Source organism: Amborella trichopoda, chromosome 12 (assembly GCF_054954075.1).
Source record: "Amborella trichopoda isolate Santa Cruz 75 chromosome 12, AtrichopodaSantaCruz75HAP2 v2.0, whole genome shotgun sequence".
In the NCBI taxonomy this organism is placed as follows: Eukaryota; Viridiplantae; Streptophyta; class Magnoliopsida; order Amborellales; family Amborellaceae; genus Amborella; species Amborella trichopoda.
The window spans coordinates 40,425,823-40,445,658 of NC_142347.1; the positions used below are offsets into that span (position 1 = coordinate 40,425,823).

General features: G+C 34.2%; 1 protein-coding gene across 1 annotated transcript; it reads right to left on the reverse strand.

Annotated features, from left to right (window-relative positions):
- Positions 1–3,990: 3,990 nt before the first annotated feature.
- Positions 3,991–14,537, reverse strand: LOC18446972 (nucleobase-ascorbate transporter 6). Its single transcript, XM_006857074.4, has 14 exons — positions 13,740–14,537; positions 11,003–11,100; positions 10,705–10,881; positions 10,404–10,504; positions 10,231–10,306; positions 9,804–9,863; positions 9,361–9,545; positions 8,392–8,488; positions 6,273–6,359; positions 5,761–5,819; positions 5,587–5,678; positions 5,380–5,457; positions 4,555–4,715; positions 3,991–4,426 (listed from the first exon to the last, which is right to left on the reverse strand). Exons 1-14 carry the CDS (start codon positions 13,855–13,857, stop codon positions 4,208–4,210), a joined length of 1,608 nt encoding a protein of 535 aa, XP_006857136.1. The 5' UTR covers positions 13,858–14,537; the 3' UTR covers positions 3,991–4,207.
- Between the last annotated feature and the right edge of the window lie 5,299 nt (positions 14,538–19,836).

Sequence of the window (19,836 nt, forward strand, 5' to 3'; positions counted from 1 at the left end):
ATGGGTCATAGCGTCCCTAAAACACCAGCGTCGTCGCACGTGTGGTTTGGTGATCCTTTGACCAATCACGAATCCACTTTTTTAAAATTTACAATTTTATAATTAAGGTTGAATGCACATTTTCAAGCAATCGTAAGGTTCTTGACCTCGGAATTATATTTTCCAGAAAAACTTAAGGTGTGCCTTACTTGTTGCATAAGTTGCACACCTGCTACAAACCCACCAATAATTTTTGAAAAGTGCCATGCACCTCGGTAAGAATAATATATCAGTAAATCAATAAATTGATAATATAAATTGGAGGAAAATATAGATATCTAAAAATTAATTTAAAAAATAATATGTACAGATGATATAAAATAATGAAAAAGTTTATATAATTTGTCAAACGCATACTATAGGTTCACCTAAAAAACCCACTAGAGAAGGTGGTTTCTATGCTGGAAGACCCTCAAATCGATCGTCTCGGCCTTGAGATTCATAAACGTGAAAAAAGGAAAATTCTAATCCTAAAAGGAGTTCATCTTCTGACACATTATTTGGATCGCCCATTTTCAAGATTTTCAAGTATTTGTCTGTGTCATCGTTATCATTTTAAAAATTTTAAATTTCATAATTAAGAGCAACAATAGATTTTTATATAATAAATAAACAATACTACATTTTCAGCATAATTTGAGATGCACCTTACTTCAACTTGAGGTTGACACCTTATACAAACCTCACCCATAAAATAAAGTTCCAATTTGTAGTTATTGCGAGGATATAATAAATAAACAATACTTCTATGACATGACTAAGTAGCATTTATCCTATTTGATAATTTTTTTTTTCTAAATTTTAGTTCACTGCAACAATATGGTATGATCTTTTGCTCAAACAATAATTTTACTGAAAATAACAACATCAATAAATGTGACAATTACATTAATAGTAACAGGAACAGCAATTCGAGGTGCATGATTGCCGTTAGAAAAAACGTAAAAGAACCTCAGCACAGTATTGCAGTTAGCAAAAACCCAAAAATCTAAATGCAGCAAAAATCCAAAAATCTAAATATGCGAGTAAGTAGTCCATCCAAATTTTTGTCTATAGTATAGGGCTTTTCAATATAATAAATATCGGACAACCCCACGAATGTCAAAAAATAAAAAAATGAACCGTCGAAACATCAAGTTGGGTGTAAAAATTGAAAAAAAAAGAATAAATAAATAAAGAAGAAAAAAAGATGAAAAATGGGGGGTAGGACCTCATGGTAAAATTACAACACTCATGGGCCAAAGGTAACTTCCGTTATTTTTACACGGTTCATACATAAAAACCCGTTCTAATTATGATAAATAATTGCCTAATTGCCCATATTAGGCATTGGGAACCATAAACAATTAGTCATACTTTGGAAATTTCTACCTCTTTAAGTAGCCCAAGTAAAATATGACGATTATTCAAGATTAGTAAGACTGAGCTCCCAATTGATGTTAACACCCCTACTCTTTCAATAGCAATACGAAACTCTCTTTTTTTTTTTCTTTTTTTTTTTTTATTGTAAACCCTTATTCCTTGTTGCTAACCCTATACAATCAGGGGTCCTTCTGTTATTTAGCCCATTGATGATAATATTCCAAAGTCAAAGAAATTAATACCCACAAGTCCTCAACATGCAGTTACTATAACTATAGCATGGGTATTTCATTACCAAAATTGAAAGGACACTTTAATCCGTCACCAAAATTCTCTTGCCAACTCCACACCATTCGATGGGGATTCGGGTCTAAGGATCCCCATTTTGCACAATTCCCACTTGTTTTTTTTAGCTTTTCTCTCCCCACTATGACTCCCTTGAACGAGCACGTATACTATTCCCTATACTATTCCCTCAGGAGCATAATTTACTTCTACTCCCTTAGGGGACCTATTTGAAAGATTTTTTCAATATGAAATTATAACATCTTAGAATCACTAGATGATTATTCTCCAAAAAAAAAAAATTGAAAATTTCAGTTTTCTAACACTTAGATCTCACCCTCTAAAATTTGGATGATTTCTATTCAATCTTGAGATATTCGGGTCTAAGGATCCCCATATTTGCACAATTCCCACTTGTTTTTTTTCAGATTTTCTCTGCCCACTATGATTCCCTTGAAAGAGCACGTATACTATGCTCCCTCAGGAGCATAGTATACTTCTACTCCCTTAGGGGACCTATTTGAAAGATTTTTTCAATATGAGATTATAACATCTTAGAATCACTAGATGATTATTCTCCAAAAAAAAAATTGAAAATTTGAGTTTTCTAACACTTAGATCTCACCCTCTAAAATTTGGATGATTTCTATTCAATCTTGAGATATTATTTTTTCCAAGTGTATAAAGGCGTAATTAGAAAATATTTTTATTGAGGTTAATCTATATATTAAAGAGTTTATATCCCCAAAATTTAGCATCCTAAAATAAATAGACAGTATACTCCACAAATGTCTTTCGGCCCCCTGAAAACCAATGTAACATGCTGGCACATCCGAAAGGGACTGCTTATTGTGATACATGTAACACCACAAAATGTACAGTAAACCTATCATTTTTCTGTCAATTAAAAGGAACCGCCAGATGATTTCTTTAATTTTTCTATCCAATAAAAAATGAACTGCGGGGATGATTTTTTTTGCTCGCACCGGACTACGAATCCTTTTATTTTTTTATTTATTTTTGGATATGTTAATGGTGGGAATGGAGGGTGAGATTTTATGTTGGAAGCTGATGCCCCCACACCATTTCCTTCTATTTTTAAGTATGGATGGTGGATATGACCTCTATCTGTGTCCTAGTATACACCTTCTCAGAGTGTATATTTCATTGGAAAATCTAACATTCGGGCCTAATGGTAGATGGTGAAGATTTATCTTCTCAGTGACGGAGCGTATATCTTAAACTGTTTATGTATTGTACATTTCCTAACACATTGTCCACCCTCTAGTATATCTTCCAAGAACGAGGTCGGTAAAAAGGATTTTGATTTAGTCTAACCAAAAGATCTAGCCAAAAATTTTATAGCATTTTATTTTAACAAATGACAAAAATTACCTATAACCAAAAGTAATTTGCTCTATATTATACTTTTTGTTTTGGGATTGTATAATACAATGAGACCATTTACCTTTCATACAAAGAGGTCATAATTATTTATAATCATACGATGTGAAATCTGATAGTAAGGGTGTGTCACAAAGTTCAAAAAAATTCCTTTTGAAGTTTGAACTTGGTCAATAGAATAAATGCAGCCATCCAATTTCACATCCAATGGTCAAGATTAATTGTGACTACCTTGTACCAAATGGTCTCATTGTATACTTTTCCTTTCGTTTTTTGATTTTTGTAGATTAGTGAGGAACACAAACCCCTACCTGATTAAAAATAGTTAGTGGTTTTCAAATGCGTACATAGGGATGAAAACATATATCAATAGTTATGGCTCAAGTGGTATTACCATCACGACCTCAACTTCATTCCTAGAATATCTCAAATATTCATTCTTACTGCCGCTCTTGAATATACTTAGGAGTAACAAAATAACAAAAACCAAATACGAGTATAATACCAAATTGAGCATTGGCACCGAAGCAATCATTTAACAATCAATTTGGGGCTCATGTTAAAGAGAATGAACCTCTCAAGCAATAGGTGATAAGATGGGAGAGCATAGATGAAAGAGAGTGGACTTAGGTGGGCTGGTTGTGTAGCACACATTCAATATAGCACCTGTTAAAAAGTACACGTTAGTTCAAGTAGAAGGTTAAAAAAAATACAAAAGGTAAACCCCAAAAGACAAGATTGGAAGTAGTGAGAAAAAATATCGTGACTTATAGCTTCACTGAGTGTATGGTCCTTAATCGATAAGAATAACATACTAAGATTTATGTAACCAACCCCAATTAGTTAGAAAAAAGCTTTGACAATGACGATGAACCCTCAAGTGTCCACTAAATCATCATAAAACATCCAAAACTTGGCCCCTTTTACAATTTCCACTGTAATTCATTACACCAAGTCATTCCAATTGAACTTTAACTGTCATTTTGTTTTAAGTAAAAATAAACAATTATATACAGCAAAATTTGAGTCTCGAAAGTCAAATTCAAACCCATGCGGTGGAAGACAACAGCTATATCATTTGAAATTTCAAATATGTTATATTATAGTTTCAGTTTCTTCAGACGGATGGGAAATGCTTGTTGAGGTTGAAAGGAAGAGAGTAGAATTCCTCGCTCCTCGAATCAGTCTTAAAAGAGTGGAATTTCTCCCACCAATGCCATCCTCTGTCCCTCCTCAATGAGCTCTCACCAAAGCGCATTGTACAGTCCAAAAACACAGCGACAATGGCCGCAACAGTTGCAGGTGATGAGAATATCACATTCATGCTATCATTAAACTGTCAAACAAAACAAAGAAAAGTAAAAATCAAAAAGAAAAGTCTACATATATATATATATATATATATAGAGAGAGAGAGAGAGAGAGAGGGGGGGGGGAAGGAGAGAGAGAGAGATGAGGAAATACCCATCTAGCTTTGGTGTTGACTGGGCCATGACCAGAAACCAATACAAACTCGTTGAAGTATTGGGGCACTGATAACCCAAGGAAGAGTGAGAAGCCGAGGATGAACTTTGTCCTGAAACTATTGAGGTTGCAGAACTGAAGAAAACCCAGCCCTGCAGAAGCTGCAGAGAAACACAACATATAGAGTTGAAATACCCCCATAATATGTGTGAGAGAAAGAGAGAGAGAGAGAGAGGTTCAACACAAAGCATATAGCCGAAAATGGTGACATGACCTATGCTGTGTGAACCTGTACATGATTTATAGAACGAGAGGGTGTGTGTGTGTGAGAGAGAGAGAGACAGAGACAGAGAAAGAGAAAGAGAGATACAGAGAGAGAGAGACAGAGCTTTAAGCTACAAACCGATCATGCTTATGCATTTGTGTGACTGCATATTAAGTTCAAATTCCAATATAACTCATAAAAGCACAAACTCTGAATTAGAGACTAAGCATTATGTCAAATTCACAGAACCAGATGTTACATCGCAACTTGTCCAAGGCAGAAACACATTACACATTATGTGGATGTATCATTCAATCTAAATATTTATGTTCTTAGAGATTCATGAAGGCTAAAAACTAATGAAAAACATGCCACTTTTCAAGCATACAATGGCACAACTGCATTCTTTTAGTTTTAATGATAAATATAATAAAAAATCTATGACTGCCATTATGCAAGAGGAGAGAAAATGTAACTACATCTATCTTAAGATAATCGGGAAGATGTGATAGTGAGAAACTTGTCCAGAATGCTAATAAGTAGCTCTCAGAGGAACGTACCCACATACGCAAAGAACACACAATACAGAGCTGCCACAATAGGTGCAGGAATCGATGCAAAAAGTGCTCCAAATTTTCCTGGGGAGAAAGAGAGAGAGAGAGAGAGAGAGAGAGAGAGAGATTTATTTAGTTCATATGAAAGTAAACAATGTTCATAATTTCAGATTTTATAAGCTAATATAGTGTGGGTGTAACATGCAAACCTACCAAGGATTGAAAAGAATATCATGAACAAAGCTGATATCTGAATCACTCTCCGGCTTCCAACTCTTGTCAATGCTAAGAAGCCAGTATTTTCACTGTAAAAAGTGGAATAAATCATAAAATCTTTTGTCTTAATGGGTGTTAAGTCAAACTTTCAAGCAAAAATCTACATCTTACACTGATGCCGTGGAGCCATTTCCAGTTCCAAATAAACCATCAAAAAGAATAGCCACTCCCTGAAAATCCAAAAATTAGAATGTAAGTTGAAAATAGTTAGTGCAAGAATGGGGGTAGAAAAATAGACTGGGGACAGATCATAAAAATTAGAGACAAAGAAAGAGGGAAATTCCCAGGATATCTCTAGTTCTATCAAAGAATTTCAAGGATGTCTAGTTCCACTACTATGGTGTACAGTACTCCAAGGATATATCCACTGTCTATTCCCTACAAAAGATGGTTGATATGAACTGAACTGGAGCTCCTAGGGAGTATCACCCAAGCACGTCAATCTCAAATCATCCATCAGATGGAACAGATGGTGAATTTGTCTCGCATTATATCATAGACATAGTCTATTGGACTATGGTGTATTTTCCCCCCTAATAAATAAGGCATTCAAGACAAATATTTATACGGAAGACTACTGGGCCAAGATGCCATTAAAAGGAAGAATTCTTCAAAGTCCTTACCTGCCAACCAACACCACGACTGAAAACGGAAGGTGGCAATGGGGTAGCACTCGCATAACGTGAAGCAGCAATGAATGTACCAGTAGACTGCAACCTAATAGAGCAAATTAGGATTTTGACAAGATATTGTGCACAGTGTGTGCAATCAAACCAAGTTAAAATAAGTATCTCAAAAATTAATTCACCAGTAGTACTAACTGGAAAAACATAATATTCTATTGTGGTGTTCAAAATTAACGACTGAATGTATTGAAATTTGATATGATCCTATTGTAGATTAGGGATTCCAGCTGGTAGGAAATTTATAAGCGTATCAAGTACGTTTTGCATTTATTTTTATGGGTTGGTTGTCCAAGTTAATAGGGATTCATGGTGAGATAGATTGGTAGGAAATTTAGATGTTGAAAAGGTGGTATTATGATGGAGTCGGAAGATAACAAACATTTGAAAAGAAGAAATACAAGAGAGCTTAAATATTTAAAAATAAAACTCCAATGAATTGGCCCCTTCAAAGTGGACTGTAAGGAGGTTTGCCTCCTCAAAGGCTATTTCCAATAAGCTTATTATTTATTTTTATTTTTTATATTTGTGCGGTATCATATAAATTGGTATCAGAATACTTTCGTCGGCTACAAGCAAAAATTAAAAAGATCAATCAAAAGTGAGAGGAAATCCAAGATAACATCGCCGTTCATAGATGTCAATTCTTCAATCAATGCACTAAAACGTAGCAATGAGGGGCTACGATCGACTCACTACGACACAGTAATGAAGCCATGAATCTGCTCAATCAAAGCACTAAAACTTAGCATGAACACCATTACCATGGACACCATGGATTTTGCGGAGTAACACTGTGCATTGTCAAAGTGAGAATCCCAACATATAAAGAAGTTCAATAAGAGAAAGAAGAGGATGAGAAGGTGGAACTATCAAAATAAACAGAAGTATGGAATGAGAAAGCCACAAAAGGGAGTGAGGAAAGTGAAGTTGCCAAAGATCTGTAAGGAGCACTGTAAGCAGAAACCCCCACAAGCAAAGTGGCTTTTGAAAATGTAGAACTGGTAAAGAAGATATCCATAGTGTGGAATTGGGAATATCAATAGGGAAAAGAGAAAAAAAAATATCATCATTGATAATAAGGTTGTTTTTAAGTGGGGTAAATGATATAATCCTAGTCCAGATTAGGGATTTCAGGTGGTAGGAAATCCATTAGAATGGTAACAATAAAGTCAAGACAGTTTATGGATATCGTTTATAAGTTGGTTTTCCTAGTTAATAGGGATTTATGGTGGAGTAGGTTGGCAGGAAATGTAGATGTTCAGAAAGAAGGTGTTTTGGTTGGGTTGCGAGATATGGAAGATTTTGAAAGGAGGAAGAATTGAAAAGGGAGAGAGTAGAATGTAGAATAAAATGGAAAGTTGAAAAGAAACCCTAATGGAGAACCAGTCCCCTCAAAGTGGCTTGTAAGGAGGTTTGACCATTTAAAAAATAAAATAGATACTGACGTTTGATAGTTTTTATTTATATTTGCGTGGGATCATTTCAGAATTATTCCTTTCACTATTCAATTGTGGCTGGTTGCCAAAAGTCATTGATATTTCAGATACCATCCATAAATATTACCATTTGAGAATTGGAACTGGTATAGATAAAACAGTGCAGGTTTGATTGTTTAAACTGGTAGATGCACACCGCTCTAGAGAATAAAGAGATTATCTAGAGGAGATTGAGAGAACCTATCTCAATTTGAATGAGAGGAAACAAACACTAAAGCTTTAATTTATTTTGAAGCATTACACCCCAACCTATGTAGAAATATTAGATTACGACAGAGTAGTCCGAATGAAAATTGGATCTGTTTCATCCTAGGAAAGGATGATGTAGACCCAATTTTCATTCGCACTACTACTTCGTAATCTGAATTCCATTCAACTATTCCAATGAGGATAGAATTATACCTCTATTCACTGCAAAACCACCAACAGAAAAATAAAGGTATGCATGACAATAAGAATGGTGTAAGTTGCAACTTCTCCTTTGAATAAATCAAATTGATAAATTTGAAGTTCTGAACCTTAATTGTAATAACAAATTCTCTAAGAGTAAATAAACAAACCTCAATAAGAGCAGCAAAGGAAGCAGCCATCATGGCAAAAGCTTCACCGCCACTGAAAGTAGGTCTTCCCCATTGGAATGGATATGGAATCCTAATCCTGCAGAGAATTTGAAGAAAGATTATCTGAATACAACTTTTCTGAGAGGTCCCCCTTTGCAAGAAAGATCCAGATTGAAAAGCTAATCTCAGGTGAAGTTGACATTAGGCAATCATTTGTTACGACTGATGTTAACTCTCCCTGTAAAACTTGTAACCAATATTAAACATTCAAATGATGTCAATACAGTTTTGTGATTGCCAGATGGATAATGTTTCAGATTAATTACATTTTTTATCAGGACAATAAATTCCACAATACATGGCATGGAGGCTAGTAAAGGACAAGGAAACATCATATAAAACGGAATCATATAAAAAGGAAAAGCAAATGTCAATGTGACCCACGATTAACGGTATTTATATACATATTACATAATGTTTGGCTGTGCAACAAAACCCATCTATATAGTTGAACTATGTTTGCATTCAAATAGGCCAAGAAAGTTCAAAGAATCTGTTAACAAGATTAGTGTCTTCACTCAAAATTCTTGAATATGTAATTAATTTTACAAGAGAGAATTGTGTGACCCTGAAACATCAGATAAATTTTGTGGCTGGTATAACATATCGGAGGCTCTGAGCAGCCAAACAGCCAGCCACAATACAATAGAATTAATGAAAACGTAAACGTGAAACTTAATTCATTGAAATGGACCAAATCAAAGCAACAAGTGAAACAAAAAACCAGGGACGTCATCAACGAGAGGCCCAAAGCCAGGAAGGTAACTATAATTTTACTTTTCATAAGTATAGTTGAGCATCCATAATTAGGCTAACATCTACAATAAGACTAACAAGTATCATTAACTTGAAGTACAACAAAACTGAAAAAACTAGAGATTGACAACAACATCGAAACAAGAACATTACCATGGTGCGGCAGCAATAAGTCCACTAACATCAGTACGACAATGGATCTGGGTTGTTACAGGTCTATGCTTATATGCCCCACCAATAGTAAGGAAATGTGCGTAAAGCCAAACAATGGCTACTGAAGACAAAACAGCGATGCGGAGGAAGATTTTGCACCTTCCACCGAATAAATGTGGAATGTACTGCCATATTAATTGGTAACAAAACATCAAAACCATTAGCATCACAATAATCCTGGAAAAGAAGGAAGAGTTCCAATGAACTAACCAAATTAAACTAGTACGATTCATAACCCAGAAATATTCCATAATTCACAAAACAGAGAGAAGAAGAAACACATAACAAGACGAGTATTATGCCAAGAATTGAGCATTAAATAATTTAGAAGAAAAAGCGAAGGAATATTAATGGGTCAACCAGAGTAGAAAAGAGGTCCTTACTTGAGAAAAGAGAACCAATACAATTAGTTGGATGAGCCCAATCTCAACACATTTTGCTACCTGTAGGCAGGGCCCCATGGAAACCACAATAGTTGTAACAGTTATTTTGTGAAGGCCAAAAACAGAATGTCTCACCTCTACAACCCGAACAACTCTCTCTCTCTCTCTCTCTCTCTCTCTCTCTCTCTCTCTCTCTCTCTCAATCAATCAAATGGGAATCCAAAATTTTCACCCATCCCATTCTCAAATTCACTAACATTTTCTTAACATCATGATATAATTAACTCCCAACGTAAATCTTTAACAAAGGATACAAGTCAATTATTCAAAACCCAAATGCATTTGTGAATCCTAGTTTTGCTACAATGGATATTTGATTTGAATTATATTACACTTGCTGTAATAACAAGGGATTCATAATACTTACCCCAGGAAAACCAAGTAGATAGAGCCCAAGCCCAGCAAGAGTCACCAGAGGAACAGCTGAAAGAGGACTCAAAAGCCTGAGAAAGTACAATATCCATCAGACAAGTTATACGCATGGACAATTAAGAATCAGATTGCAGCTAAATCAATCTCATTTAAGACACTAAGACCAACCTTACTACAATTCTCCAAAATCCACTGAACCCCACAAGAATCTGAAAGGCTGAAGCAGCGATAAGAGCCCCCTGTATCCCTCTCATAGTTTGCAAAAACCTCTGATAGAGAATTAAAATGAGGAACTCTCAATGGAACCAATTCCTCAAATAAATCAGAGAAGTTTTTAAAGAAATAATGCATTGATGGATTCCAAATCCACAAAATGACTAAAAATGATTTCACAAAAACACTAGAAAGTACAACTGCATAAATTAGGTTGAAAAAAGAAGAAGAAAGATACAAAGAACTTAAAGCCCACCTGATGTGGATCAGGAACATTGCTGTACCGGTTGGCAAGAATGATGGAAATAGTGGGAATTACAAAAGTGTAAGACCCTCCTATCACGACAGGAAGACGAGTGCCAAAATAAGTTTGGAGTAATGTGTTGATTCCCGCCACAAAGAGTGCAGTTTGGATCACCCTAGCCTTCTCTTCCTAAAATAACAAGAGTAATAACATTAAAGAAAATATTTGTCAAAAACATTTTTTTAAAAAACAAGAGCAACCCGTTGAAGGAAGAAAAAGAAGAAGAAACAAGCTTTCGTTGATATCTTACGTTTCCTCCTCCCATTTGAGGAACCAAAGCAGTTTGGATTATGACAATTGTGCCAAGCATCACCAAGTAGTGCTGAAATCCCAGTACAAATGCCTCAGCTGCAATGAAATACAAATAATTAAAGGAATGTTTCTCAAAATGGAACAACCAAGTTGAAATTAAAAATGATCCTTGATAAGTTTAATGAAATCACTGAAAAGGGAGAGAAAACGACCAAAACAATCAAATCAGAGTTGGATGCAATAATATGTTCATAAATAGATTGAAGAAAAATGGCTTCATTTTTTTACTTCCTTTCTTTGTAAAAGAATGGTTCAAATAATGCATAGAATGGAAGATAAAATACCATAAAATCACCTACGAATGGTAAACATTTTAAATTAGCAGCTTTCCTTTTCTTTTTTTGAATAAGCTATACTAGCATTTCATTTGAAGCGTATATGACCACGGACTCAGGCATTGAAATGGGCAGGGCCCGTGTCCGTCATTAGACTAGGCTGAATCTCAACAGGACTTGACAGAGTCTTGTAGAAAATAACACAGAAAACTTGGGAACCATTGAGGCAGAAACAGAGCACAGTTATAAATTTCAGCCAAAAAACAACACCACGAAAAACTCAACACAAGAAAGAAAATGGTCTACAAAACAGAGGAATCGATTAGAAAACATTGATAAACACATGTAGAGTATTAAAAAATTATGCTTAGTGAACAAAGTTTGATTATCTTCTTTAATAACAGCACAATAAAACAGAAATTAAACAAACCCAAACAAATAAATAAATCAAAAGACAAAAATTGCACTGTGCTGCTTCATATGAACTAATTATTTTTCAATGAATTTCTACAATCAAAATTGTTAAAAATTTCCATTAAAAATCCAATGTTTCATAGATCAGTTTTTTCTTTTCTTTTCTTTTCTTTTTTTTTTTCATTTTTCTCCTGTTGGAGGCTGGGGTTGGGGTGGCCGCAGCAGAATAGTCCATTAATCACTTTCAATAATAAGAATATGGTCTAGAAAACTGACAAAAAAAAAAGGAACAAAATGCATAGGTAATTCCGATAGATAAATAAATGTAAACTAACTTCTTTCTCAAACGAATTTCTACGAAAAAACAATTAAAAAATCCATCAAGACCTAATCTTTCCTAAACCATTTTTTTGGTTTTGGTGTGAGGTATTGTTTGTAAACACTTTCAGTGAAACGAACACGACATAGGAAAACCAAGAACTCGATAAAAAACAATCTATATGAATTCCTCCTGTAAATCGATATATGTTTGAAGCACAAAAAAATGACTAGAAAAGCAAAAAATGCAATAACATTTTAATAAAAGCAAAATGCAACACTTTGCCTATTTCCAACTGTTTTTTTTTTAAATATTTTAATAGGTTTGTGAACGTGAAAAATACTACCATACCAAATTTGAGCTTAATCAGATGTGTAGAAAAGGAGATAAAATTAAAATATGATTTATGCCATCAAAAAGTAGGACTTGTGTAAAATATGAAATACATAAAATTATTTTGGATTTCTGAAGAAAAAAAAAATGAAGTTTTCTGTAAATTTCCCTAAAATAATTATACTTTTCAAAAAAAAATCTACATTAAATGGTCAAGAGAACCGTCAAAACCCGATACTCCATAAACCACTTTTTTTTTCATATGCCTTTTTCATTTATTAGAAAATGGTCCAGAAAAAAGAGGAATTCCAGAAACCACAATGAAGTTCAGTAAGCAAAAATAAATAAAAGAATTCCTATAAATAAAAAATTGTTTCAAGCACAAAAGAACTCTGATTATCTCATTTAGTAATGCAATAGAATTTCAACAAGCAAGCCAAAAAAAAATTTCTATTCTTGAATCGCATTCTTTATCTTCTTCTTTTTTTCTTTCTTATGATTTCGAATAAACCACTTTAAGAAAATTCCATAAATAAAACACTTAAAGATAATTGAAAATGTTTCCATTAACGCTTTAATTCCAGTGAAACGGCATAAAGAATAATAAATGTAGAATGCCCTAAATTTCCGCTTTGGATTAAAGATGATGTTGATGAAGGCAATAAAGAAGAATGCATCAACCGCATTAAAAACCGCATTACTAAAAAAAAAGTAAAGTGTAACATGTTGCGATTTTGGTTACAGAGAACACCAAACGAGAGAGACGCTTGAGTTACACCAGGGAAACGCCTGAACAGACTAAAATGCATGCATTCATCGCCAAAAAGAAAAGACCATAAAACTTTTCCAATCTCTCTCTGAAAGGCCGAAGAAACAGGGCAGTAAGCTAGACGAGCGAGAGAGATAGAGAAAGTGTATCTAAACTTCTCCTGAGAAAAGCTGAAATTTCAGCAATAGACAGAGAGAATGCAGGAACAGACACTCTACATCACCATTATTTCACGGGATGCCACTATTTCACAGGAAGAGAGAGAGGCTGTACTCCTACAGAGAAACACTGAATTGCGGCAAGAAGAGAGAGAGAGATCTAATTCAAAGAAGTATGACTTCTATGACAATAAGATTGGAACTATACAACACTCCAGAAAAAAGAGAGCTCCAAAACCAGAAAGGCACTCCAAATTGCTCCTCAAACTCCAAAATGAAACAGGAAAAGGAAATACAGAGAGAGCAAATTACAACAGATAAACTCTAAAATAAGAGAGAGAGAGAGGCCTAATTGAGAAAGAAAGTGAGAGAGGCCTAATTGAGAAAGAAAGTGAGAGAGGCCTTACGCCAAGGGGGTGGGCTAGTGAGACAATAATGCACGCCAGGAAGCTGGTCTTTCACTGGATGAGGCTGAAAGTCGTCTTGTTTGGGTTGAGCTCCTCCTCCTCCGCCACCACCCGCCATTTGCCTTTAAAATCCGTCAACCCACAAAAACCAGACCAATATGAATCCTATAATTCACTTTTCTCCCTCCATATGACCCGAAAACCAGTTTTCCCGCACCAAAATGAGACCGAAGCTCACCGGAAAATTGAAGCTCCAACTCAGGAAATGTGTTCTCTGACCAAACAACGACAATAAATAGCACTGAAAACGGCGGCGTATAAAAGGTCGGAAACCAATCCCCAATGGAAGAGGAAACACAGAAATATGGCGCGAAAACAATGATATGGCCGGAAAATGAGATTTTCCGGCCACTTGAAAACGGAAAGAGAGGGAAGGCGACGCCGCCTGTTGAGGAGAGTGGCCCCCTTTCTTATCGTGGTGGAGAGGTACAGAATGAGGAAGCAGGTTGCAGGCAGCATGGCAGGCCGTTTCCTCCTTATTACATATTATTCCTTCTCTCTCTAAAACTCTCTCTCTCTCTAGCTCTTGTTTGAATTGTTTCCCTCTCTAACCCTCTTTCCCCTATTTTTCTCTCTCCATCTCTCTTTCGCTCTCTCTCACATTTTTCTTCCTCTCATCTCCTTATTTCAATTTTTCGTTCTCTCGATTGCTTCTCTTTATTTCAATTTCTCACTTTCTCTCTCTCTCTCTCTCTTCTCTTCTCTTCAGACAAAAATATCGCTGAAAAAATATAGCAAGAGGAACTAAACGGGTGTAATAATTAAAATCGTCGGCGTACTTTACGGGAGCGACAAAACTGCCCCTGCTTCGTGTCCTTCAATTGACTCATGTACCCCTCGTTGATTGTCTTAACTTCGAAAATATACCGTCCGTACAATGAAGGGCGGGAAATGAAAGCAACCCTTGTTCCAGGGTGGCAATGGTCCACGACCTAACCCTGAAGTCCTCGACTCGAGGGGAAGACCCGATCCGGGTGATTGGTCAGGTTTGAAGCCAAATCTTGAACTTGAATACTATTTAGGTTTAAATCCGAAAATATTTTTCAGGTCTCAATATATAAAATATATTTAAATATAATTAAATACATAGATATTTTAATTTTTTACTCAAATCTGATCGAGTCGAGGTCCCACACTATATTCAATTGTTCAAGTTTGGATCCGATCGAGTAAGGGCCCTTGTCCCATATCATTTTCTAGCGTTTGGACCATACCCAACCCGTTGACTTATCCTAGAATATTATGAAAACACCAAAAGAAAAAGTTTGTTGCAACCTTAAAATGTAGAATTATAGATGCCCCTCAAACATCTATCATAAAAGGTTGTTTGGATTTTGGATGTTAAAAAACTCTCTAATTGACGATCTCAACATCAAGATGTAAGATGTATGAGTATATATATAAAGTTTGCAAGTGTGCAAAAACAGTGTATTTTGAGACACATTATCTAAACCATCTATTTTCAAGATTTTCATGTGTTTATAGATCTACTTTATTTGAATCACTTTTAAAGTTTAAAATTTTATAATTAAAAATAAAAATAGATTTTCAAACCATTTTAAGAATTTTTTATATCAAAATTACATTTATGAAAAAACTTAGAGGTATGCCTTAATTGGATTGTTTAATATTAAACTTTATACAAACCACGCTTATATTTAAATATAATTAAATACATAGCTATTACCCATATTTAAATATAATTAAATAGAAATATTTTAGTTGAGTCTGGGTCCCACACTATATTTTCAAATTTGGGTCCGGATCCGGTCGAGTTGGGGTCGAGTCCCGTATCATTTTTTCAGGTCCCCTACCCAACCCGTTGCGTTATTTCTAGAATACTACGAAAACACCCCCCTTCTTTTATGAAAACATCCAAAGTATCCTTGTTTCAAGTGTTTGTGAGGGGGTAAAACAGTCATTCGAATAAAACGAGGTGAAGCTTTTCACTTCCTCCCAAGGGTATTTTGGGTACTCTTTGGGGAGGACTGAGGTGGCTTAGCCGTTGGAATAGGGGCATTTTGGTCGCTTGTACGGGGATTTCAATAATTCAATGAAATATTGCGAAAAATGCTGGCTTTGGTAATATTGTAACCTTTTCTATTTTTATCCTTCCCTTTCATTCACCGAACGTCCCTTTCATCCTGCGTCCTTCGTAACTTCTATGAAATATTCTTCCCACCAACTCACATTAGCCTTTATATATGGAAAAAGTTTATACAAGGTTCCGACCTTAAAATATAGAATTAAAGTTGTGCTTCAAAATTTTATTAAAAAATATTGTTTTAAAGTTGAAAAACTTTCTAATTGATCTTCTCGATATCGAAATGTATGAATATGAAAAAAAATAAAAAAATTCAGTCTGCATCTTGCAACACATTATCTAGAATGTCTATTTTCAAGATTTTCATATGTTTATAGATCTACTTGATTTTAACATTTATTGAAGTTTAAAATTTTATAATTAGATATAAAAATAAATTTTCAAATAATCTTAAGAATTTTTTACACCAAAATTACATGTTATGATAAATTTAGAGATGTACTTTATTTGCATTGTTTAAAGTTGCAACTTTATAAAAACCACACCCTTTAAATATCAGTGCGGTTTCTATAAGGATGAAACATTAAACAATCCAATTAACGCGTACTTTAAAATTTTATCATAACATGTAATTTTGTTATAGAAAATTCTTAGTATTATCTTAAAATCTATTTTAATACTTAATTAAAAAAATTTAAATTCCAAAAATGGTTAACATCAAGTAGATCTATAAATATATGAAAATCTTAAAAATTGATGGTCAAGATAATGTGTTGCAAGATGCACTGTTTTCGAGACTCAATTTTTTTTTTTTTCATATTCATACATCTCAATGTCGAGATGATCGATTAGAGAGTTTATTTAACATTAAAACAATATTTCCGACAAAATTTTGAGGTATTCTACATTTTAAAGTTGCAACCTTATATAAACTTTTCCCTTTAAATATTAACATCACTATTTTTTTTTGAAAAGTTAACATCACTATTTTAACCCACAAGAATAGATATCATGTTAACCCAAAGGAAACTTCAACTTATTTTCATAGGTAAGCTTCATTCTTACTAGTGTTATTTAGATAATTTTATTATCTATATTTCATATACTTGTTTATTCATTTGTTTTATTAGATGGACATAAGTTATTTAAGAGTATTGTGTGTGGTTTAGGCATGGAATAAGTTTATGACAAGTCATTAGCACGTGCATTAGGGGTTGAGAGAGACAGTTGTTTGAAGTTTATTCATTTATATATGTATTTGGGAAAAGAACAAACGCGTTACCTGAATTTTGACTCAGGTTAGAGAGATAGAGAGGAAACAACACCATGGAATGTAAAGTGGAAAGATGTTAAATTACACGTAATAGCTAAAGGACACGCATGGTAAGCAAGCTTTAATTGAAATTTTTTAATTATTATGCAATTATTCTTGAGTAAATACATGGAAACGCAGCTTAGGCCACTCTGCTCTTATGAACTTACAAGGCAGAGCGGCCTAAACTATGCTGAAGACACAATTGTTGAAAAATATTAGACACTATGCCATAAAGAGATGACAAAACATAGACATTTTTTTTCCCGTTTTTGGGGGTAATTTATTTAAGAGTGCGGTTTGTATAGAGCCTAGGCTCGATACAATCAAATTAGAGCCTACCTTCAAATAGTGTCGAGAAATGTGGTTTTAATACGGGAAATCTTTGTGATAGCCTTAAAATATATTTTTATATTTATTTATAAAGTTTAAAGTTTAAAAAATAGTGTAGATCGACATATCTATGAAAACTTGAAAATCTTGAAAATTGACGGTAAAAAAATGCGTTATCAATTGCACTATTTCCAAAACTTGAAATCCACTTTTTCCTCATGTCCATGCATCTTGATGTCTTTCCAAAACTTGAAATCCATTTTTTTCTCATGTCCATGCATCTTGATGTCGAGATGATCAATTTGAAGATATTTGAGCATCAAAACAACCTCTTCTAATGAAATTTTTGAAGTATGCTCAAATTTGATTCTTTAGAGTATCGGCTCTATAAAAACTTTTCCCTATATTTAATGCACTTGCTCCTTGGGCTAGAAAGTTTTCGATACACTTCTAGGCGTAGGGAATTTATACATGTCACTCTCTCCCAACGGTCATATCTGAACGAATGACTGATATAGCCTCAACCATAATATCACAAATGAGCCTTGACCATTTGATTTAGATACGACGGTTTATGATATTTTTTAATGTGCTTTCTACCAATTCAATAAATATGAACTTTGGTACGTGTAATCATCTTAATGGGGCGCACCTAAAAAATATTTTTAAAAACAAAATGACCAAACTACCTTTGAAAATTTTAGGAGTATTTTAGTTATTTTATTTTTTAGAAAATATTTTTTTATATATTTCATAGGTGCGAGCCTATAAAAATATTGGAAGCCCAAACTTTAATGTGAATATGTTTTGGAAAAAAATAAGGGGTGACATTATGATTGAGACCATCTCAACCATCCATTCAAATCCGGCTGGGAGAGACGTGTCATGTAGAAATTCCCTGATCCTAGTTGCATATCAAAAGCTTTCCTTTTATCTAATGTTATCTAATGCACATGCTTCGATTTAACAATGTCAAACAAGACCTAATAGAAGAAATAAAAGGGTGCAAATAATTCTTAGGAAATTATCAATATTCAATCAATTAAGCCCCAAAAATTATTGTTTTAGCATTTCTAAGTCAGAGATATCAATGCAATTCTTAAATTTCCGATCCCAATTGTAAAACCATATTCACTAGGACCCCAAATTAGTTTATTGCACCTTTCATTATCTAATATTAGGTGGGAAGAACCTCTCAGCTCTACCTTCCTCCAGTGAAAAAGCATAGGTAAAAGTCTTAACATGGGTTCATTTTTAGACCCCTCTTTGCACGTTTTTCTCCTTTCGGGAATTGAATTGCTCGAATAGAGTGGTCTGGCGAACTATGCTGCCACGGGAGCATACTATGCATTTGCTCACTCAGGCAAAACACTTGTAAGAATTTTTTTTTTTTTTAATTTGAAATTCAGGATCCATCTAATTAGTTATAGATGATTATATTTTTAAAAAAAAAATGGATTTTTAAATCTTGAACGTCTAAATCATTCCATTCAAGAATTTGATGGCTCCAGTGCAATCACACAGGCTGTTCTAGGCATATAAGAAGCGAGAGTTAGAAAGTCTTTGGCATGTTGCTTACTATTCAATTTTCTAGTGTCTCTGAGCACGTGGGGCGTTTCTCCCTCTCAACTCTGAAGGAGAGGGGGGAGGAGGTTCTCGACGCCATCGGGACATCTACAGTCAATATTTTTATTTGTGGGAAATATCTACCATCCATTTTCAAGTGATGGACTTTTATATATATATATATATATATATATATATATATATATATATATATATATATATATATATATATATATATATATATATATATATTTAAGGTAAAACCCCTCCCCGTTTTTTCAAATAGATCGGAGTTAGAGTTGATATCTCCCATCTATCATAAAAAAAAAAGGGAAGGAAGGTGGATATCAAGGTGTTTTGTGTAGGAGTGGTAAGAGCATGTTTTATGCCATAGTGATAAAGTCAATTATGGGTTTGATTTGTTTGAGCAGTTGTAAAGACAATATATTTTATAATCTATTAAGATGCATAGCATTGTAATCCTCTACTTCCAGTCATAACAATATTAATAAAGGCTGTTCCTTTAAATTAAATGTCAACTGTCTGGGCCAATCAACAACTTTGAGTGCATAATTTTCTCCACATGTGCATTATTCAAACCCCAACTGAAATAGTTAGCACAAAGTCTAAAATAAGGGGGTACTTCTTGTCCCATGCTTGAGGTTATTTCAGCTTACCTACCAAGAAAAATCAAAATTAAAGAGGTTGGGAATGATACTTCTCAAAGACCCCAACTACCATTAATAGAAGAAAGTATTTGTTAACAGTGGTTGAGGCAGGTG